This window comes from Henckelia pumila, chromosome 3 (genome assembly GCF_033568475.1).
Source record: "Henckelia pumila isolate YLH828 chromosome 3, ASM3356847v2, whole genome shotgun sequence".
In the NCBI taxonomy this organism is placed as follows: Eukaryota; Viridiplantae; Streptophyta; class Magnoliopsida; order Lamiales; family Gesneriaceae; genus Henckelia; species Henckelia pumila.
The window spans coordinates 146,584,471-146,607,405 of NC_133122.1; the positions used below are offsets into that span (position 1 = coordinate 146,584,471).

General features: G+C 34.6%; 3 protein-coding genes across 5 annotated transcripts; 2 read left to right on the forward strand and 1 right to left on the reverse strand.

Moving 5' to 3' along the window:
• The first annotated feature begins 474 nt into the window (after nucleotides 1–474).
• On the forward strand, nucleotides 475–5,554 carry LOC140887416 (neutral leucine aminopeptidase, chloroplastic-like). Its single transcript, XM_073294659.1, has 9 exons — nucleotides 475–833; nucleotides 1,275–1,686; nucleotides 1,793–1,987; nucleotides 2,202–2,554; nucleotides 2,697–2,792; nucleotides 3,546–3,623; nucleotides 4,083–4,143; nucleotides 4,398–4,585; nucleotides 5,176–5,554. Exons 1-9 carry the CDS (start codon nucleotides 591–593, stop codon nucleotides 5,302–5,304), a joined length of 1,755 nt encoding a protein of 584 aa, XP_073150760.1. The 5' UTR covers nucleotides 475–590; the 3' UTR covers nucleotides 5,305–5,554.
• A 1,301-nt stretch (nucleotides 5,555–6,855) lies between these two features.
• LOC140887035 (uncharacterized) lies at nucleotides 6,856–12,689 on the forward strand. Its single transcript, XM_073294042.1, has 7 exons — nucleotides 6,856–7,106; nucleotides 7,343–7,384; nucleotides 9,872–9,954; nucleotides 10,053–10,154; nucleotides 10,266–10,480; nucleotides 11,990–12,084; nucleotides 12,315–12,689. The coding sequence occupies exons 1-7, from the start codon at nucleotides 6,965–6,967 to the stop codon at nucleotides 12,560–12,562; spliced, it is 927 nt and encodes a 308-aa protein (XP_073150143.1). The 5' UTR covers nucleotides 6,856–6,964; the 3' UTR covers nucleotides 12,563–12,689.
• Nucleotides 12,690–14,126: 1,437 nt separating this feature from the next.
• On the reverse strand, nucleotides 14,127–21,782 carry LOC140892968 (probable cyclic nucleotide-gated ion channel 6). Of its 3 annotated transcripts, none has more exons than XM_073302028.1 (8): nucleotides 21,653–21,782; nucleotides 20,187–20,255; nucleotides 18,930–19,515; nucleotides 18,511–18,723; nucleotides 16,774–17,081; nucleotides 15,770–15,881; nucleotides 15,283–15,519; nucleotides 14,127–15,088 (listed from the first exon to the last, which is right to left on the reverse strand). In XM_073302028.1, exons 2-8 carry the CDS (start codon nucleotides 20,222–20,224, stop codon nucleotides 14,396–14,398), a joined length of 2,187 nt encoding a protein of 728 aa, XP_073158129.1. In that variant the 5' UTR covers nucleotides 20,225–20,255; nucleotides 21,653–21,782; the 3' UTR covers nucleotides 14,127–14,395. The 3 variants fall into 3 exon arrangements, with proteins under 3 accessions (XP_073158129.1, XP_073158130.1, XP_073158131.1); XM_073302029.1 differs by having other exon boundaries at nucleotides 20,187–20,210; nucleotides 21,653–21,753; XM_073302030.1 differs by lacking the exons at nucleotides 20,187–20,255; nucleotides 21,653–21,782 and adding an exon at nucleotides 19,949–20,092.
• Nucleotides 21,783–22,935: the final 1,153 nt, after the last annotated feature.

A 22,935-nucleotide genomic window follows, 5' to 3' on the forward strand; every position in this document is an offset into this window, starting at 1 on the left:
TGCTTTCTTAAATTTTTATTTGATTTCAGATCAGTTTGGATACAGAAGCTGTAACTTAAAAAAATGTTTAAATAATTTCAATTTTTAAAAGTGTTTTTATTTAAATTTTTAAATAGAAGTAAAAACAGAAGTTAAAAAACCAAAAATTCTAACCAAACACTTCATTTTTTTAAAAGAACATTTTTTTAAAAAATGCTTTGTTGAGTTGGCTCTTCACGTCTTAAAATATCTACATCTTATCAAAATTAATTAATTTGAAACAATCGTAAAAAAAAAACCAGGTCTCTTGATCGATATCAACTATAAAAAATAAAATAATGGAATCAGGTTAAAGATCTATATGATAAAATTGACTCGAAGACTATCTCATAAAATTTTTATGTAAAAAAAAATTAGGAAGAGATTATTTATTTATTTATTTTTATATAAATAGATAAATGGGAATTTGATAGATGAAAACTTGCTAACAAAATATTGGGGGCGCACTCCCCATCTTGGTAGCAAGAGAAACAAGATATGGTAGCAAGTAGTAGACTGATACTGAATTGGTAGCGACCTCTATAAATAGCACGAGAGTGGCACGCTCTACAATGGCCGCCATTAAAATTCTCTCTACTTCCCTCAATCTCATCGCTTCTACCTCTTATTCTTCTTCCTCCTCTTGTCACTATCGTTCTTGCCCCTCAGTTTTTGCCAAATTCGGATTTGCCCCCGTCTGGGACATTTCCGTTTCTATCCCACCAGTCTCGTCCAGAAGAGCGAAGCGAATGGCTCACTCCATTGCTCGTGCCACTCTCGGCCTCACTCAACCGAACAAGATCGACCCACCTAAGGTTTTCCTTCCATTGAAATGGTGTTGCTTGCTTTTTTTTTTTTTTTTAGTTTTTGTTTGGTAGTCTTTGATTGTATTCTGGAGCATCTGTAGAGTTTGCTCTCTATTAGTTTACTTTCGTAATGAATCTAGTGGGTAATTTTGTTTTGCAGATTTATGATTATGATAGAGTTGCTTGCTCTTTTTTTTTTGCTTGTTTTGGCTGAAATTCTTATAATTTTTTCTTGATCTTTTTATTTTAATAATTCCAAATTAGATTGGTTGTCTCTCTGTTTATGCAATATTTCCTGTGTTTGTGCTTCACATCTTAGTCAGAAATCGGTACCATGTTTGTGTTATGATACATGTATGTATGTGAAAAAACTTTTCTTTTGTTTGGGGGATTTTAATCTTTTCGGCATTACTTAGTTGGTTTTTTTTTTTTTTTTTTGAATGGTGTAAGATCTCTTTTGCTGCAAAAGAGATTGATTTGGTGGAATGGAAAGGAGACATACTCGCTGTTGGTGTCACAGAGAAGGATGTGGCCAAAGATGAGAATTCGAAGTTCAAGAATTTAGTCTTGCAAAAGCTAGACTCACACTTGGGTGGATTGTTATCCGAAGTCTCATCCGAGGAGGAATTTGCTGGAAAGAGTGGTCAGTCAACAATTCTCAGGCTTCCTGGTCTTGGTTCGAAAAGGGTTGGTTTAATCGGGCTTGGATCAGCTTCTGCTACTTTGGCTTATCGTGGTCTTGGTGAGGCTGTTGCTGTGGCAGCCAAGTCTACTCAGTCAAGTAATGTTGCGATCACACTTGCTTCTTCTGAAGGCTTATCTTTGGAATCAAAGCCAGCCACTGCTTCAGCAATTGCTGCTGGTACCTTTGTTTTCCTTTGGTTCCTAGATATTACCCTGACACATGAAATTTTTTGTTTCTATTTTGGAAAAAGCTAGAATTTATGATGTTTTTCAAATATATACAGGAGCTGTATTGGGAACTTTTGATGATAATCGGTTTAAGTCCGAATCAAAGACACCAGTCCTCAAATCTGTGGATATTATTGGACTTGGTACTGGAGCTGAGATTGAGAAAAAACTCAAGTATGCCGAAAATGTCTGTTCAGGAATCATTTTGGGAAAAGAACTTGTGAATGCCCCAGCAAATGTAGTCACCCCTGGTTAGTATCTTTTGCTACTGGTGTGTTTTCTTCGTTTTGAATCTTTTAATGTAATCAGAGGGCTAAGAACATGAATCCCAGTATCCACGGACATTTGCTCTCTGGAGATATTGTTTCCTTTGGACTTTTTTCTACAGTATTTTTTAATTGAATAATATTTTGGCCTTTATGGCATAGTATTTTTTTGTTACATTTCAGTATGGGGTTTTTTCAGGAGTACTTGCTGAAGAAGCCAAAAAGATTGCATCACAGTACAGTGATGTTTTTTCTGCAAAAATATTGGATGTAGAGCAGTGCAAAGAGTTGAAAATGGGTTCCTACTTGGCCGTTGGTGCTGCATCTGCTAATCCTCCACATTTCATCCATTTATGTTACAAACCTCCGAATGGAGAAGTCAAAACCAAGCTGGCCTTAGTTGGAAAAGGCTTGACTTTTGACAGTGGAGGCTACAATATCAAGACGGGAGCAGGCTGTATGATTGAACTCATGAAATTTGATATGGGTGGTTCTGCAGCAGTTCTGGGTGCAGCCAAAGCACTTGGCCAAATCAAGCCTGCTGGAGTGGAGGTTAGCCATCTTGACCTGATTCATGTGCATCTTTGTGTTTTCCATCTATTGCTGCCTATTATCCACATTGGCTATAAATCGGCCTATTTGCATAGGTCTTAGCAAATGACTCAAAACCTAATATTTTGTTATTTTTTCGCAGATTCACTTCATTGTTGCAGCTTGTGAGAACATGATAAGCGGGACAGGCATGAGGCCTGGAGACATTGTCACAGCTTCAAATGGGAAGACGATTGAGGTAAATTTTCATTTCTGCATGCTATGGATTAACCTTTTCTTTTCTGTTCAGTTTGTTGAATTTTAGAAATATTTTTACATCCATTTATGCCCTTGTTTACAGAAACATTAATGTGTGTATGGGTTGGCTGGTTTTGAGATGTCTTTTTCATGGCATGCTTTGAACAGTTTTTTGTGCACGTGTAAACTAATTCCGAGTCTTCAGTCCGTTTGGAATAGGATGTATCTCAATTCACTGTGAATGTAAATACGAATAACTAATAAGTTTTTTTAAAAAAAGAATAACTAATGACTGTGCTTATTTGTACAAGTTTGTAAATTAAACAAATGTCGGGTTATGAGTTTGGTTTACTTGGCATTCTTAATCTAGTTTGGCACCATTTACTTATTTACCTATAAAAACACTTTCAAGGCTAGTTTACATGAGTACTACAGTTACTCTGATTGTTCCATGTAGATTTTAGTGTATGGACTGATAATAAAAATTAATATCAAATGAACCTGTCTTTGACAAGAATTATTATTCTGACATCCTCCAACAAAACACGAGGCATTCAGTATGTGTAAGTACTTTCATTGGTGTTTTACATCTCTCTAGTTTTAAATGGAAATACTGAAGTCCTAGTTTCTATTTATTTTGACAAAAGGGTCTTTCTTGTTTGGTTCTCCTATCGTGTTCATACATTTGTATACACGATCCTCTCTGGTTTCGCTGGTCATTTCTCGATTAAATTCTCATCAATCCATGTTGCAGGTAAACAATACTGATGCTGAAGGAAGACTCACCCTAGCTGATGCTTTAGTATATGCTTGTAATCAAGGGGTAGAAAAGGTATACTAAACTATGTTTTATATGCATTCTCGTCCTTATGACACTTTTTGGGAAGATCTTTATCGTTTTCCTTCGCAGCTAACATCCTTTGTCCTGGAAAGATGCCTTAGTACCAACATTTTTATGACATTATGTAGAGTGATGGTTTCTTCTTCCTGTATTTGATGCTCCTAAACAGTGAATACATACTTGCTTATTTGAACTTTTGGAAGTTACACCAAGTATGGTGAGGGGAACAAATTGAAAATCAGGATGCTACTAATAAATTGAACGTGCCCCTTTTTACCGAATCAGTTTTTATGTGACCTGAATGTTTTTACGGTCCAAGTTTCTATTTGCCATCAGACAAAATCACGAGGTTGTGTGGAGTATAAAAATCCCTTGATTTCTACACTAGACTTCGATGCCATAGCTTATTTTGATGCTAAGTGTTGCATCAAACATTTACTTGGTTTGCAGATAGTAGATCTTGCAACGTTGACAGGAGCCTGCGTCGTTGCTCTTGGACCCTCTATTGCTGGTAAATTCGTTAACATCTATCTTATTCGATATGTTTTAATTGTTTTGGACTGGAGTAATATCGAGGAAAAAAAAACAAGATTGTTATTTGAACATTATATCAAATTACATTTGATTTATTTAGATAGCTGAGTGTAAATTTGTTTTAACATATTGTGAGGGTATGGACGCCAAATGTTTCTGAACTAATGAGTACGTGGGAATACTGTCATACAGAAATCAGCGATATTTTTTTCTTGAATACTGAAAAAACAGGCATTTTTACACCAAGCGATGACCTTGCGAAAGAAGTCCTGGCAGCCTCAGAAATCAGTGGTGAAAAGCTTTGGAGAATGCCAATGGAGGAAAGTTATTGGGAGTCCATGAAATCGGGGGTGGCTGATATGGTGAACACGGGTGGTCGTCAAGGTGGTGCCATCACTGCGGCCCTTTTCTTGAAACAGGTCAGCACTCAGATGTTAGGAATTGTTTTCTCGTGCTTCCCCTCTAAAGAAAATAACGATTCATGATCTTTGATAAAAAAAAATAAAAGAGAATTGCATCACGATACATGGGATTGGAATATATTTAAAACAATGTAATACACTTACGTGGTGCATTATGTATGTGTTCAAGAAGAAGAATACTGCTTTATAATATGTGATAGGATTGATTTTATCGCTCTATACTGCAAATTTTGCGGTTTGGTAGCAGGTCTCTAAAAAGACAATTATCTCGCTCATAAACATATCTGGGCTGGGCTAATTAATATACGACAAGGTTACCTGATATTGTAATCATTGTTGATCAGCATGAAGCGAGCGTGTATCATTTTGGGAAGTCCAACAAGTTTTTTAATTGATACAACTTGTGAGCCTGATCTTGCAAAGATTCATTTAGATGATGCAAAACTAATTGCTAAGAGAGAGACGAAAAATATTTTGAAATGGAGGATGCTATGGCTTCTATTGGCTGCTCCCCTGCCTCACCCAAGGGCGTATCGATTAGTTCTCTGTTTAAGTCAAGAAATCCGACTGTTTATTGTTTTCTACAGTTTGTTGATGAGAAGGTGCAATGGATGCATATCGACATGGCTGGCCCCGTTTGGAGCGACAAGAAGAAAAATGCAACGGGATTCGGTATTTCGACTTTGGTTGAATGGGTGCTAAAGAACTCTTTGTAGTTTGAGTTTCTATGTTGCCTGGCAGGAGATGCGTTTTTGAGAATTGATATTGATGCATTATTCTTGATTGGAAAATGCATACTTTAATCGTTGTAAGAAATCCAGGCCATTGCCTCTCTTGGGCTTTTGCTTTGCGAGATTGGAAGGCCGGATGAGCCATCTTTGGCCTCTTTTTTCAAGTATTTACTCCAGTGGAAGACAAGGGATGTAAAATACTCGGGAAAATTATATTCACCTAACATTTTTTTAATGCAATAATTTGATAGGCTGATATAATCCATATCTGAAATGAAAATTAATACTTTTAACATAAAAAAATTATTATTTTTTCATGAGGTTGATCGAGTAGGAAAATTGTCTCACAAAATGACACACCTAATAGTAGTTTTTGTGCATGATTTATGAGCAACTTATTGTCTCATTGATCAAGGTATTTTCCTAATCATCCTAATTTACAAGTATATAATATCTCTCCAATATTGATAATTTACGGCGGCTAACAAATTAACTGACATTATACTCATTATTTATCGGCATTCTCCCTCAAGTTGATAAATTAAATAAATATTTATCGTTTTCAATTTGGATAAACTTATTTGCAACAAAAGGCTACTAAATTCTTTGATATAGCTTCCGTATGCACACTCGTAGCTTGTTTCTAGTCCATCAATAATCCATGACAAACAAGGTAATGTCGTTGCCATCCGCAGGATACTACCCTGTGAGTGACGTGGCGAATCGTGATTGGGTAAAATCAGTGACCACTGATTTTACCCAATCACGATCCGCCACATCACCCATAGGGTACCACAGGGTAATACCTGTGGGTGCCATGTACTAAACCGACAAATGGACACTTGAGGATGATTTCATACCAACTCAAGTCTTAGTCGTCTTGGACTCTTAGTCTTCTCCCAATTTTCCTGTTATCAAGGCAACTCTCAAGTTATGAAACACTACGCATATTATTAACAAATTATTTTCTTACACACGCTTTCTATTAACCATATATTCATTATTGTAATAGAAATTTGATGATGATGTGTGATTAGATATAGTTTGTTAATACATTCTTGTTGGTTTAAACATCAAAACTTTTGTGAAACCATGGATTTTATTTTATGACACTGAGTCTTCTGCTCAACCGATGTTTGGGGTGTAAAAAGGAACATTTTTTTTTTGAAAAGTTTTTTTTTTTTTTGAAAGAGAGAGGAAGCGGACACGATTAATTGCTTCTAAGTGCCAAAAATGTAAAATTTAATACAAAGAAAGTCAAAAGAAAAAGAAAAATAAAAAATGTTGACAACAGCCAGTGAAACGTGTCTCTTCCCATGTGCCATTCGAACAGCGACGGAGCCCACATTTTTTGTCTTCGATTCAACTTGATTCAACTCTACAAGACTAATTGCATTCACACCTTTTATGAAAAAAGTCTAAAAAACATAAAAATTTTTAAAATCGAGCACATTTATATCCTCTCATAAAAGTTTTTATGCTAATTTTAAAAAAATATATGGTGTAATATGCTATTAACAACTCCTGCAACGCGTTTGCTTTCTTTGTTTGCTTGCTTTTTTTCACTCCTCTTCCATTCCTCGATCCATGTAGGCGAGGAAACAACTTATCTCTCATTTTCTTGGATGAATCATCAGTAAGAACGATGAGTGTTTCTTTGACTGTAATGACCTTTAATCTTCTGGAGGACCAGCCAGAGGACAGTCCAAACTCATGGCAGAAGAGGAAAGAGTTATGTGTGACAGTGATAACCAGTTATTCTCCAATGATTCTTTGCACGCAGCAAGGTCATTATATGTGTGTGTATATCTATCTTAAGTAAAGATTCAACTTTTGATTTGGATCTTGATTGGTTTAAGAAGTTTCTTTTCTTGACTTTTGCTGATCTGGGCTTTCTTGACTTTACATTACGCGGATGGTTCGCTTACTTTTCTAAGTTGTTAATTTTTTTTACTTGTTTTGTGATCTTGGTGTGATTTAATGAGTTTTTCACTTTCTTTTTTACCCTTTTGCGTATGATTAGGTGTGAAGTCACAGTTAGACTACCTACAGCAATGCTTGCCAGGTAAAGCTTAAAATGGTTTGGTATTTATTTTCTAGTTAATCGAATCATTTGGTTGGTTATGAGCTTCAAAGTTATTTAGAATTTTTTCTTATTTTTCGGTTAAAGGAGGTTAGGGTTATGCCATTGTGTCCTTATCATTGGAAGTGGCCTAATTATTTTTTTCTCGAACTGATCAAATTATTTTTTTCTCGAACTGATCAAATTGGCTGAGGTTGGGAAGCTATCAGATTGTCTTGATTTTTACTTTTTTGGGTTGACATTGGTACACATTGGCAATTTTTTCTGTGTGTGAAACAAAGCTAGAATGTATGAGATGACTTTACTTTCTTAGATGCCATGAGCCTTGTCAAGGCAGAGACGTTGGGGTTCGAGCAGAATTAGTGGCCTCCCCTCGAGCATTAACCATATTTAGTAGCTATCTGAGTGACTAATAATGTATTGTAGATGACTAGAGGTGTCTTCGTCATCGTGGGAATAAGGTTTTTTATGCAGATTATACATTGTTTTACCCGGGTTTACCATATTACAGTTGCATCTATTTCAGCTTAACTGTTTGCTAATAAACACGTGCAGTGGGTCTTATGTAATTTAATTTTACGCAACCTACACTTTCTTTTCCATTATATCTTGGGGACAGGTATGCATGACTGATTCTGATCTAGAATGACATCCCTATTTTTTAGCTTATCTTCTATCGGCATTATCCAACTATTGACAAATAAATTATAGCATTCTACTGCCGATCGGAATTGCAACACTGAGATTTTTCATTCTTTCTCATTACATCAATGTAATCTTTGATAATATATTGATGGAAATAACTGATTTGGCAGGGTCATCTACATGTTTCTGTTGAATCTCAAATTCTTGTGGAAATAAGATTATATTGAAAGACAACGATGTTAAGCACAACCATATCAAATGTCAACAATAAAGAACTATGAGACAAATGAGCTTAATTAGTGGCTATTCTGATAAATCAGAGGCAAAAAACATATCTGTTGTGATAGCTTGTGCGTTAGGTATTCCTTTTCCTATCTATTCAATAAAATGGAGACCAACCAGAACATGTGAGTTGATGTGATATAATTCTTAAGGTCATGTCTATCGACTTGGATTTTGTATTTTTATCTGGGAAGCTTCATCTGCTACATTGTTAGGAAATCCTCAAACACCATAGTTAGTAAATATGTGAGATCGATAAGGTGTCATGGGAATTTGAGGTAAACTTTAGAGTATGTATGTAGTGAACGTGTCTATGTCTGGATGATTTATTTCTTATGGAAGTGAATAGTGATTGGTTGGATCGGGTCGTATGGAGCCATTGGTTCCCACCACTAGGACGGAAAAAAACAGCTTATGTTCATGGGAGGTGGAGATGGGTACCGATGATGGTAAGAGTGAGCCGAAAAAAAAGATGTCTAAGTTTTTAGAAATTTTTTTGTAAGAACTATCCAGCTCTTGCGGGAACCTTGTGTAAGAAAGATGTGGATTATTAGTGATATTTGAAAAATAGATTTAGTTTCTTTCTTTTGAGATATCAAAGGCATTCCTATTGATTTGAGACAGAATCTTGGAGAAAGATGGTTTTATTTGCTTTGAGTTAGTAATATTATCTTCTTGTATAAAGAATTTGAAAAGGAAAAAACAGAAACAATTTGCAGTATCTTTCACTCTTGTTATTAATGGTCTTTGCTCGTCTGAAATTTTGATAAAAGGTACATTGATTCTCTTCTTCACACTCATGAGTTCATAAGGCTGTCTATACCTTTGTTATTAATTAAAATTCAAACTGCTAATTAACGGCCTATGTGTTAAGAAATTGGACTTGAACCTAATTCCATCCCAAAAGCTAGCTCAAGGGGGAGGGTTATATATTGAACTCTCAAGCACTCTATATGTGTGACATCTCAACACTACCCTACACGCCCAAGAATGAAACGACTAGAGCGTGGAGATATTAATGGGCAGTCCAATTATAGGCAGTCCAACACATACGGTATGTCTGGGCTTTGATACCTGTTAAAGATGATGAACTTAGACCTAACTCCACCCCAAAAGTTAGCTCAAGGGGTGAGTGTTATACTTGTCTATATATTGAACTCTCAAGAATTCTATAGTGTTGAAGTACACAAAAAAAAATAGGGCATGCTAGATTCTACAAACGGATAGACATATCACTAGATTCACACCTGAGATTTTCTGTGAATAGCAGTCATATCTACCCCCTATGGTCCTTTTCTATTTGTAGGAGCAAATAAAAATTGTTCGGAGAGAGGGCTGCGAAACTGGATTTAAAAAAAATACTAATTGAAGGGATGTTTCTTCAATCAACAAGTGCTAGGTTAATAATTCAATATATTGAGCATGTTTCCCATCTCTTCTCGAGAAAGGTGGGCTGTTATTAATTGATATTCATGGTTTAAATTCTCTCATTATTCACTTCAAGCTTTATTTGATATGGGAGTTATTCTTTTGATCGACAAGGTTATGAACAATTTGGAGTTTCAAGGAAAGGATTTGAAGATACCTCGGATCAGCACTGCACTATCTTTTATGACAAGGATAAGGTGAATTTCATCTTTAGAAAATCATTTTGGTCTTATTCTTCATCATCAGCCTAGTTGAGAAATCAAGTGTTCAGATAATATTTTAGTGCTTGATGTAGATTGAGTTGTTGGAAGGTGGAACCTTCTGGTTGTCAGAGTCACCTTCAGTTCCCGGAAGCATCTCGTGGGGTTCCACAGATCCGTGCATTTCAACATGGGCTATATCCTTTTACAATTCCATAATATTGTTTTTGTCAAATTTAGAAAATTTTTCTTCATTCATGTAACTCGTGGCATCACATCTGTATTATTTTCCTTAATAAATTGTGTACACGTTTCAGCTCAAAGGAGTTGAGCCACCCGGTTTTTCATTTCAGATAGTGAATACATACATGGATGAGCTTAGTCCTCGTGCTCGAAGACGTGGTGCTTTACTCACATGGCAACATATTGCATCCTTACCTCCAAGCCTTCCTGTTGTATACTGTGGGGGTTTTAACGCACAGAAGGAATCAACAACAGGGCGTTTTCTTCTTGGAAGATCAAGGTATTACTTTCAGTCGCTGTCTCAATTTCATTGTTTGATGAAGGTTTTCGATATACTTAAGTTGGTGACATCGCCACTTATTCATGAGCTGTTAGAAATTTTTTTTACCCTAAAAATCTGACTTCATCGGATTGATATGCGAAAAAATCAGTGACGACACCTGATGTTTACACTTGGGGTCTCATAGTTCTTATGTAGATATCAGATTACCTTATTCCTCTTGGTACAGGTGCTAACTTTCTTGAAACTTGATAATGAGGTCTTGGTTTTTATCCTTGCTATTTCATTTTTCACTTGTGGTGTCATCCCCGTGTCATTTTATGTCACTGATGGTCTATACTTTTGTCTTCTTCATTTGAACACACCCCATTGCATGTTCTGCCTCTGCAGCTCCGTAACTTCCTCATTGCCGCCTACTTTAGCAACTTTTCCTCCCGTACTCTGTTCAGTTTTCTTTGTCAAAAAATATCGAGAAACACTGTGAAGTAATGCATGATGCACAACACCAAATAGCACAAAAATTTATTGGATTCTTGTATAAGTTGAAAAGGGTTCAGTGAACCTTGAAAGCAATATAAATCTTAATATAAAGATGTTATTAGACTGCAGCCCAAAGAGGTTGAGCATTCTAGCATGTCAAGAACGATGGGTTTTTGCTTGAAACACCCTGTAGTGTTAGCTGCAGAATTTCTACCCTGATCCTCGAGAACACAGGGTCAAACTTCTATTTCTGTTGAATTCTGATATCTCGAAATAATTTTATTGAGGTTGCTTGAGAAACAAGTTGAAATTTATGACAGCACGAGTTTGCATGAGTCACAAGAATCTGTGTTATGGTTGACATTAATGATATGAGAACTCTCTAGATTTGACCAAGCCACAAGAATCTGTGTTACACATTTTTTCCCTTCTCCCTGTAGTTATCACGAACCATTATCGTATTCTAGTGTTTCTAGCATCCATAAGGAGTGAATTAAGAAAAAAAAATAATATCAATAGGATTTTTCGTATCTAATGGCAATGATGTCTTTTCTCCTTTCTCACCACAGCTCCATGACGAAAAGGATGTGCAAAACTTGAGTAGTTCATGCACTTAGTGGACCAGAAAAACCACCATAGTCGTCCCTCTTGCATGACACGGTTGACATTGGTGTTCTTCATTTTTATTTTTATTGGCGTCTATTCTCATTCTCCATGACATATACACACTTTACAAGGTACCATGCTTATGGAGAAAATCTAATGAAACCAAAACAAATTCTCATTTAGAGAGCAAAAGTGAATTATTTTGGGCCTTGGATTGTTGTGAGACTGGATAAATGTTCAAAACATCAAACTCTCTTGTGTGTTGATGCCAAACAAATGTCAGAAGCTCCGTCGTCTCCTCCTCCTCCTCCTCCTTCAAAATGTGTTTACAACTAATAGGTTTAACCATAGGCGATACTTATGCAACTCTGTTCAAGTTGGAGCTCTGTATTTTCTCCGATTTTATGTTTGCTGCTTTTACAGGGAACATGGTGTTGTAGGTGATATGAGGGATGCCTGGCCCAATGCACGTATGAGGAAAAATGTATCTTTAATTCGTACTTACCATGGATTCAAAGGTATAATCTTCGCACTGCGCCACCATCAAATACTAAACTGAGGTCTGATTGCTTGGGCAACGTCAATTTCCTCCACAGTTATTGGTGTTGCCTGTATAACACATCAATCAAACACTAGTGGTTGGCTTTTTAAAAAAATAAAAAGATTTGAGAACGGCTGTTTTTTCAATTACATGGCATAAACACAGTCCTTGCATCAATAATTTTTATCATATTAATTGTGTTATCAGGTGACAAGCAAGGAGTTATTGAGTTCCTAAAGTTGATTTTTCGAGCGCTTTGCCTTTGTTGGGATCGACAAACTCAAGATCTTCACATAGACTGGATTCTTTTCAGAGGAAGATCATTGACCCCTCTCTCGTGTGAGGTGGTTAGCGACAATGTCGATGGTTATTATCCGTCGTTGCACTATCCTATATTTGCAGAATTCATGCTGCCACGCACAGTTAGATTCATCGAAGTGCCTACTCCAGAATGAATTAAAGACACCTTACAGTTTGGCTTCATTTCTGCAAATTTCCTTGTTTTGTTCAATATTTGGTGGTTTACAGTATTTGCTCTTTTAATAACTTTTTGTTCAACATTATAATCGTCTTCGTGTTTCATAGCTTTATATTATTATTATTATTATTATTATTATTATTACTATATATCTATACAATATAATAATGAATGAACCCTTTAGAATAACCACTTTGGTCAAATTAATAAATGGACAAAAATCTCCTTGCTACTTATAAAAACCATCTTTCAATTATATTTTTCAATTTAAAAATATAAAAAAAATGTTCATTATTTTTAAATGTAAAATAAACTATTTATGCACGCGAATTTTCGCGTGCGTGAATTACTAGTCTAAATAATCTGTCTATTGGACAAAACAGGACACAATGTTTTTTTGTGTCAAAATTGCCTTTATATGTTACAAATATTACATGCGTGCATCAACACACTAGTTATATATAAAGAATTTTTCTTTTATAAAAAAAACACACATTTTTTTTCCAAAATTACCCTTATATTTTATAAATATTACACTTTTGTTTTTTTTTTCCCTTTTGCTTTTTTTTTTTTTTGTTTCGACATTTCATATTGCAGTTTAGTCTCTCGATAATTTTTACAAATATGATATTATTTTTTTGAATATAAATCAAATTAATTAAAAAATATTATACAATCATGCAACGCGTACATCGATACACTAATTATATTAATGTTTTTGTACAAATTAATAAATGGACAAATTAATAAATGGACAAAAATCTCCTTGCTACTTATAAAAACCATCTTCAATTATATTTTTCAATTTAAAAATATAAAAAAAATGTTCATTATTTTTAAATGTAAAATAAACTATTTATGCACGCGAATTTTCGCGTGCGTGAATTACTAGTCTAAATAATCTGTCTACAAAACAGGACACAATGTTTTTTTGTGTCAAAATTGCCTTTATATGTTACAAATATTACATGCGTGCATCAACACACTAGTTATATATAAAGAATTTTTCTTTTATAAAAAAAACACACATTTTTTTCCAAAATTACCCTTATATTTTATAAATATTACACTTTTGTTTTTTTTTTTTCCCTTTTGCTTTTTTTTTTTTGTTTCGACATTTCATATTGCAGTTTAGTCTCTCGATAATTTTTACAAATATGATATTATTTTTTTGAATATAAATCAAATTAATTAAAAAATATTATACAATCACGCAACGCGTACATCGATACACTAATTATATTAATGTTTTTGTAGTTGTAGAAAACATTTAAGCCAATAATTTTGGTCCTTCAGAAATAATTAAATAATTGTTGTGTGCACACTAGTTATGTTTTTGTAGTTGTAGAAAACCATTAAGAAAATAATTTCGGTCCTTCATAAACAATTAAATAACTAATTATTAACTTTCAAAAATAGAAACTTAAATTGTCCCAAAATCCCATTGGACATATAATATTTTCAATGAGCCCTTCATATTCCACCACAGCTCGCAATAGATTTCAGGGTAATTCTTATGCCACGGATTCAACTCAAAAATCAGTAGAACATTTAAATCATGCAATTGTCAATAAAATTCAGAACTATTTCAAAATATACAATTGTACGCTTGAAGTCACCAGTCATAACTCATAAGAAGTTGGTTGACAACGATATTGACAAAACATCAAACAGATCTTCACAAAATATTTTTTTCCCCAGTTACATTAACATAATACCATTTTCCTCACAATTGCAAGTTCTTCCTGGTACATATTTTTCACCATTAACAAGCATCTAACATCACTCGTTAAAAAGTCGAAATACAAGATCAATCAGCATCTGCAGTAAAATCAGGTTCTGGGGGCTTCTGCAGTTTGACCAACTCTCGAGCACTCTTGAGATTTCGATTTCTATGAACTCCACGAAGAGCATTTGCAGCAAATCGAGAAGCCAGGAATGTTGCACCGATGCTGTATGAGCCTCCACTAGCATTGCTGCTAGCTGCAGCTAACTCTTCAGCTTCTTCTTCCTTCTTTCTAAGTTCCAAGATTTTCCTCTTTGAATAGCGACGCCAAGCTGCTTGAATGAAGCAAGCTGCCCAAGTACGCCATTGCTGTGAGTAGAAACGGAAAGTGTGCTGGACTTGTCTACTGTGGAGACGTCTGAACTGACCAGCGACAAATTTCAGCTCATCAGCTGAAAGGGCAAAAGCTTCAACTTCAGTTAGAGCCTTCACAGTTCGAGTAGAAGACGGTAGATTAGAACCAGATTTGGGATCGAGAGCCCAGGTCAATAGCTCCTCCCCACAAAAATCTCCTTCTTTCAGTAAACTTCGGTTGAAGAATCCACTTCTTCCACCATCAGTAGTCACACTCTCAAGACGACCACGAATAAGGAATATCATCTCGTCAACCGGATCTCCTTCCCGAACAATGTAAGTATTATCCGTGAATAGAGAAGGCTTGAGCCTCTCACAAATGGCGTCAAGCAACCTCTCATCCATATTCTCGAAGAGAGGGACCTTAATGTATTGGAGATTGTGGATATTAGCAAAAATGCAGATCTAATTCATCAGTAGATAGGATCCAGAAATGGGAGGTCGTTTTAGGCCAGTTTAAGGAGCAAACAAATAATGAACATTACATCATGTGACGTGCATGTAGAAGACAATGCTTCTGTGAGTTAAAAGAATTAAAATCAAAGTAATCAAGTTACCCTTTTAACGAGGGCCAGACAGAGATGCCTTTTTATGTCTCTTCGAAGATCCTTGGGTAGACTTTGCACCAAACTTTCTTCATCAACTCCACGTGTTTCCAACCACTTGTATTGGTCGTAACGTCTAACTCGCTCCCTGAGATCTGGGGGGAGCAAGCGATGATGCATCCATTGCTCTGAGTCACGCCGTTTTACTCTCATCTCTTCAAGTCGAATAGTAAGTGACTGAAGATATGTCTGTAACAGTGATACAACCAAATGTGATTCCTCCATTTTCAGGTACCAAACATTATGAATTCCTCAGGATTATAGAGATGGTAATACAGCCATAAGTAACAATTGTCTCATACAAGAAACACTGGCATTAGTTCAAAATTAAAAAAAAAAACTGGACATTGCTCTGAAAAACCAAAAACAAAAAGGAACTAATTCAAGTTTGAGGCAACAGAAATCAAGTATAAGAAGAAAGGCGAGTTTATTAAATTACCTGCATGTTTCCAATTAATAATGCAAAGAGAAGAAGTCCCAAAATGGCAAGGGCGATGCTGAATATAGACTCTCCAGGGTAGGTACTGGTTTGAAGCCCCTGGCCAAGTGTGCTGTTGAAAGAAAGATGAAAAAAGCTGTAAATGTTGGAAGAGGCAACTTGAATTACAGTGGTCGGTGAAAAATATTTTCCTGTCCAAAATACTAAAATATGAGAACCCAGCAAAATGTGTTCAGTAGTACACAAGTACAATATTTTATTTTTACAAAGTTAAAGCTTTTGGACAGAGAAGCAAGGATTAGGAAATGAATGCTTATTAATAAAGCCACAAGATATTATGAAGGCCAACTAAGACACTCTACTTTGTTCTGTGTAGCCATAGCAAAGTGGTACAAAAGACAAAATTATATGCAGAAATTATAGAAAAACATTAAGGCAAGGAGTTAATGAATTGATCAAATACAGCAGAATAAAATAAAATGTGCAATAGACCGTTCACTGATTGAAGGGTAGATTTGTTCATGAGTCTACTCTTCTCTAATACAAAAAACAAGGAGTTGGCATCTCTGAGCCAATCTTGGAGTAAAAAGCCTATTGGCTACAACATATTCCTCTTTTTATTGTCTCTTTTCAGCTATGAAAGCAGCAACATTTATTAATTAAACCAATTCTTTCCAAAGATCGTTAAAAGCAATATGCCCTTCTCCACAGTGCAACAATCTTCCAAATTTTCATACAAAGGATTTTAGCTAGTCTCAGCACTTTAAAGGTGAGCATGTCTTGTTTCATCTCCAAAATCCACACAATAAAAAAAAGGAAATGAAGAAAAATAAAAACTATCAATGAATCACGACGAGAAAAAAAGCATCTGCACTTGGTGAACACATCTTAACCACCGTGAATTTGGCAGGTCAAAGACGCACTGTGACAAAACTTCAAAATTACAGAAATCCTCAGGTTGGATTTAGATATGTGAGTAAGCTTATGCACAGAAGTTTGTTCACCTCAAATTTTGCAGCCCCCACCACAGACAATAACAGTATTTTGACAGGAAGTTTGTAGATGAAACAATATCAGATGACAACGCCTGCCTAAAAATTCCAAAATCAAATGGCGGATTATCTTGATCATCCACAGGGCAAGCCGAGCTTAAGACAGTACTGCTGATGTTGCTCCAGGCATCATAGCCATTCATCTTCTGATTCCCGCAATACAAGAAATCTTTGTGGCATTCAGTGGTGTTTTTACAAGCTTTCTGCCAGCAGGTATCATTACGTTCCACGGACAATAAATACCAGAAAGCTCCAACTATCTGCAAAAACCCCATGCAGAAGATGATGGTAATGTTTACTTACAGAAAACATAAGGTGGAAATGCAGATGAATATTAATATCTGCAACAAACTTCTTGAATGGTGATATTTTGATGATATTGGCACTTAAAACGAGAAACTAAACTCGAAAGCAACACCATAAAAATGTTCAAGCAATATATGGTTTACATTTATTTTATTCAGACACATGTTTACTAATTTCATGAACTACATTTATATGCTACAAATATCTAATAAATGAATTCGACAATATAATTTCAACAGAATAAACAGACCAAGGAGCAAAAGGACCTGAAGGAAATTGCTGATATTCCCCACATCTATGTTTAGTCCGCGACATTAGCATTAAATAGGTGGAAACAGGTTTAAATTGGTTAGAATAGGGAAATGGTAGCGACCTCTTAGATCTGTAAAGCACATCCCCAAGGATCTAAATTATCTATGTTTCACATGAAACAAATTCAAAGCATGAAAAATAGATCGTATAAATTTGACCCTGAGCTGAACAAAAGTGAAAAAAACATGGAAATAAAATGGAAGAGAGATCATGTATTACATAAGACAATAATTCATTTGAACCTACAAGTATGTGTCCCAACTCAAATTAAAGTCTTAAAGAATGGAGAATATATAAAATAAGAGCGCCGTTTTATCCACAGCAACAGAGAATGTTAATGAGAAGAATATTTCATAAAGAAACCAGACCCACCAAGAAGCGCTTTGTCCATAATGAGCCACTTAGGGCCAAGATATGGTAGAAGTTACACGAAATTCATTACCACTAGCTATGGTGGAAAAGAAAAAGGTGTCAAGTTTTTTTTTCTCCGTTAATACATTCAAATAACATAACACCACTGACTCATTGTTAGGGGCTTGGAAAATCATCCAAAGCCCAATATAAAGTTTGTTTACACTAGAAGGGCTATGCGGCCCATTTAGGAACTCACGTGGTAAAGGGGAATATTAGAGGGGAGAGAGAGAGAAGTTGGTTACTAATTTTATTTGTTTATTCACTGTGTTGCACTAGCTTTGCTAGGGAATTTACAGAGATTTCTCTGGGAAAATACTATCTATATTCTACTTATATTTTAGCTCATTTGAATCGATAACCCTCTATATTTTCTTCTGTTTGTTGTTTCCATTTGAATCAAAGAACCAGCTTATCACTCACAATTACAACAGTTAATGCATAAAAGTATATCTCTAAATCTTCAACTTTTTCACTTCTCGTTTAAACTTAGAGCTCTTCATTTCCAGATTTCCTTTTGCATATGCCAGATAAGAGAAGTTAAAAAATCCGAAAGGTACATTATTGATAGGTCAGATAGCAGTATAAAGTAAGCATGGACATTTTTTTGCAGGAAATTTCTAGAGAAAATTCGAAAATATATTTCATATGATGGCTTACGTGACTGGCAAGCATGTATAACAGCAAATAAGAAACTGCACCAGCCCATGCAGATTCAGCGAAGACACCAGAAGTCCTTTTCAATTCCGAAGTCAATGGAAAAATTCTGAGAAATCTGGGAATATACTGAAGCAAAATGATATAAAGTAGTGCCTGTTTCGTCGCCAGTACATCAGAGCCTTTTGAACTATGCAGAAATCTCCACACGACAATCTGAGCAAGTTCAACAGGATTTAGAAGTATTAATGAACAAAAAATCTCCAAACAACTTCCTCAGATATCAAACATATTATCACTAACAAGAATTCCACAATAATAAAATCAAAATAATCAAGTCGTTTATATCAAACAAAATAAAAAATAAATCAAATCTTTCTGTGTGGCTATGAAACAAAAAGCTGAGGGAGTTTTCTGCAGACCTGTGGTAGGGGCAGCACAGCAAGGAAATCGATGATAAAATGGCACTTCAAGTATCGTTTAGCGATTTTTGCTGGATCTATGACAAGTTCACCTCTCCCAAACACTCGAGATGATGGAGCAATATAAGCTGTTCGAAATTGGAGAGCCATGTGAATAAGATAGAAAGCATCAACAACTGTCCGCAGTGTCGTAGCGGTGATCGCTAACTTTCGATCTATATCTAAGCAGGTTGATGATTGACCAATAATGGGAAGATAGAAAAAAAGTGGATCAACGGATACACCCAGAATACATGACATTACAAAAAGCTTGTTCCAAAGTGTCAGAAATTTGTCTTGAGGGTCAAATATCTTCTTCTCTGAAACTTTGAGATCTTCGGGAAATACTGCCCGAGAGACGCCAAATCCAAGGGACCGGCCTATGGATTTTAGTCCTTGGGATCCTTTCCTCATTCCTCTCTTAAAGGACTTTGCTGGAGAGCGAATTGGACGCCTAACACGGCCAACACCATCAATATTGAAGCCACATTTGTTCGATACAGCTGAAGATGACGGGGAAGAAAGTCTGGAGTCCAGGTCGTCCAACCTTAACATAAAAGAGCCCTTCGTAATCACAACACAAATAAAAGATACAGAAACAACATCTCAAACCATGTAAGCATGCAAAATGATGTGTAGCTATTTGTGCGGCATCATTTTCTGAGAAATTGATTACATCTCAAGATAATGCTCGTGTTACTTGAGATTCAACCTCGCTTTGGAAAATAATATGTAAGAAGACAAATTTTTTTTTTGATAAGATCATAAGAAACGATAAGTGGTCTGTGCAATCTAAGAGGACACATTTTAGATTAATTATAAACCGATCTTTTCCCCAAGTTAGTTAACTGAATTCTATCAGAATTTGTGGTGTTGCATTTCACGCCGATGAAAATCTTTCACGCCAAGAACAATATTCAAGAGGACATGTTTTGCATTAGTTAAAAACTGATTTTTTTCTTCCAAGTCAACTAATTTACCTCCTTCAAAATTTGCGCCATAGCTATTCACTCTGATGAAAGTCTACTCTTACATAATGTTTAAGAAACGAAACTTCTTCGCTTTTTTTCTCTTCAGGGAAATAAGCAACTAAAAAAACGTCATATTTGTGACATAAAGAAGATAAAATTTCTTGGAAAAATTAGGATTTAAATAAGTTTCGTAGGAGAAAGAAAATCTTCCATTTCATAACTTGTGCGGGTAAAAAGAATAGGATACCTTTGAAACTTGTCACGCGGCCCACTGAGATCAAACATAGCGTGTAACACACAGAAAACAAAAAATCAGCTGCAGAAAAAAAAATTAAGATTACAAATGAAAGTGGTGAAAGGGCTTCAAGTTTCTAAACACTTTAGACCAGAAATTTCTATATGCCACATTGTTTTACACTTTAGACCAACCCACATACTACTTTCTCTGGAAATATCAAATCGAACAAATGAAATCCAGAAATAGGTACTCTATTTGTTCAACATAGAATATCTCTAAAAGAACCAGGAAGCACTAGCTAAACACGGCCCAAAACACCCCAAACATTCATTTAGATTAGAGCAAATTCCGTATACATGACAAATAACAACAGTGTTCAATATATCAAAGCTAATCCACTAGAAAAGAATTGTATTACACAGCATAAAGGAAAAACATAACCATGCTGTCGATAAGAACTACAGTGATAGTTGAAGTTGTATATGTTTCGTGGCATTTCTCATAAAATGATAATAGAAAGAAAAAGATTTTATTGAAAGAGGCCTGAATACAAGAAAACCTTTTTCATTAAATAAGATAAAAAATTTCTAGAGAAACTTCTCGTGTAAGATTGGCCAAAGAATATCCAGATCAAATGTTCCGCAGAGCCTAAAATAAACATAGTAACATACTACTCACCTAAAACCCCATTTATGACTTCTGAATTTATAATGAAGAGATAAATAATCCAAGGCCGTAAAAATCATACTAATTTAGCCACAGGTATAAATCACCTAAATAACACTGCAAGATCCAATCAGACTTCCATAAAGCAGAAACATCATAAAATAAAACTCTCCAAGGACATATGATTTAAATAAACCAAAATCAAAATGTATCCGCTTAAGTTCTAAAAAGACAGCAAAGAACAATACGGGGCAGAAAATCATAGTTTAATTTATGGTAAAACCAGGCAGACAAATGAGTATCATATCAACACAGATACCCATTTCTTATGCCACAGAACTGCATTTCCATATTTTTCCAATACGTTTTTATATCTTTCCGAAGGTCAATTAAATCAATGTACCGAACAGATTCCTTAAACCCAACAGCTAAAACTACACACAATCCATTGATGTGTAATTATCACAATAGAAACCATAAACTTGATCAACTCCTGAAACAATTTTTTTTTAAATATTTAATTCTATATTTCTACTCTAGAACACCTAAAATGACGAGTCATAGATACCATCAGATCAAAAAGATTGAAAAAAAATAAGGAAAAATAAATCTAAACAAGACTTCAAACACCAACTCTGATTGTACAATAGATATCACAAAACAATAAAAATCATTCAAAGTTTTGAGATGGTACAACTAGAACTCAATTATATTAAATGTTCCACAGATAACAAAAGCAGGAAAGCACAATAAATCGCAATTCAGATACTGAAAAATAAAAAAAGGAACGGATCAGAGACGAAACTTACAGCATAAATCTTGAGATGAAGCAATTAATTACAGCGAGAAAGGTATGTTTGAAGTTACAGAAATGAAGTCAAGCATTATCTAGACGACGACTATTCATCACCAGCTTCGAAATGACCGATGTGCCCTTTGTTTGTCTATCTGTTACCTCGTGACCTTCTAACATGGATGGATATACTTATTTTCGCTAGTTGTTTATTTATTATTATACAAAAAATCTTATTAATTGTTTCATTATTATTTTTGTGAAACGGATCTTCAAATTATATATGATTTATTAAAAATTATTTTTTATATGAAAAATGTTACCATTAATTCTAGATATAAGCAAATTTGTCAGTCTTAATGATTCGTGAAATTATGTCATATGAGACCTATTATTATTATTTAAAATAAAGTTTTTTTAAACAAAATGTTTTGAAACATAAACATTCAATTTTTTTTAAAAAAACCTATCGTTATATGATGTTTTTAAAATGAGTGGATCTCTGTGAGACGGTCTTACAATTAAAAGATTCATGAGATGTTCAATCATGTTCATATTTATAATAAATATTTAATAATATTTTTAGCATTAAAATATTTTTTTTTCATGTGTAACTCAAATAAGAGATCTGTCTTACAAAATTGACGAATCGTAAGATCGTTTCACAAAAGTTTTTGTGTTTAAAATATACTAGTGATATGCATATGTGATACGCGCGCTATGCAATTTTGATTTTTGGAAAGCGGTGTTTCAAACTTATATAATGGTTTTTCAACTGTGTTATGAAAGAATTGAATCTCCTCTGATTTATGGTGATTATTTTTTTCTTCTTTTTTTTTTGGGTTGATATTTGTATTAGTTTAGTTAAAGTAGGATGAATATAGATATAAATTGATATTGATGTCATATTGATTGATTAAATTAATTAGTATACACGAGTCAAGTTTAATTAATGGTATAGATATTAATATTTTTACTAATAATAAAATTCTACTTTAATTTCTATTTAAAAATAAAAACAAAAAAACTTTTTAACATTTATTGAAATGTCAAAACAATTTCTGCTTTATTTAATGAAAATACTTATATATATTATATATAATGAGAAAAAATCAATGTGTTTTATCAAAAAAAGAAAAAGGAAAAAAAAGAATCAAATGGAAGCTTTCATTCAAATATCAAAATCAATACAATATGCAAGATGTATGATGTGGTCAAATAAAGTACTTATCTGAATTAAGTGAATTCAAGGGTGTGTAGTGAACCCTAATAATAAAGTCGTTGATTGTCATTTATGTC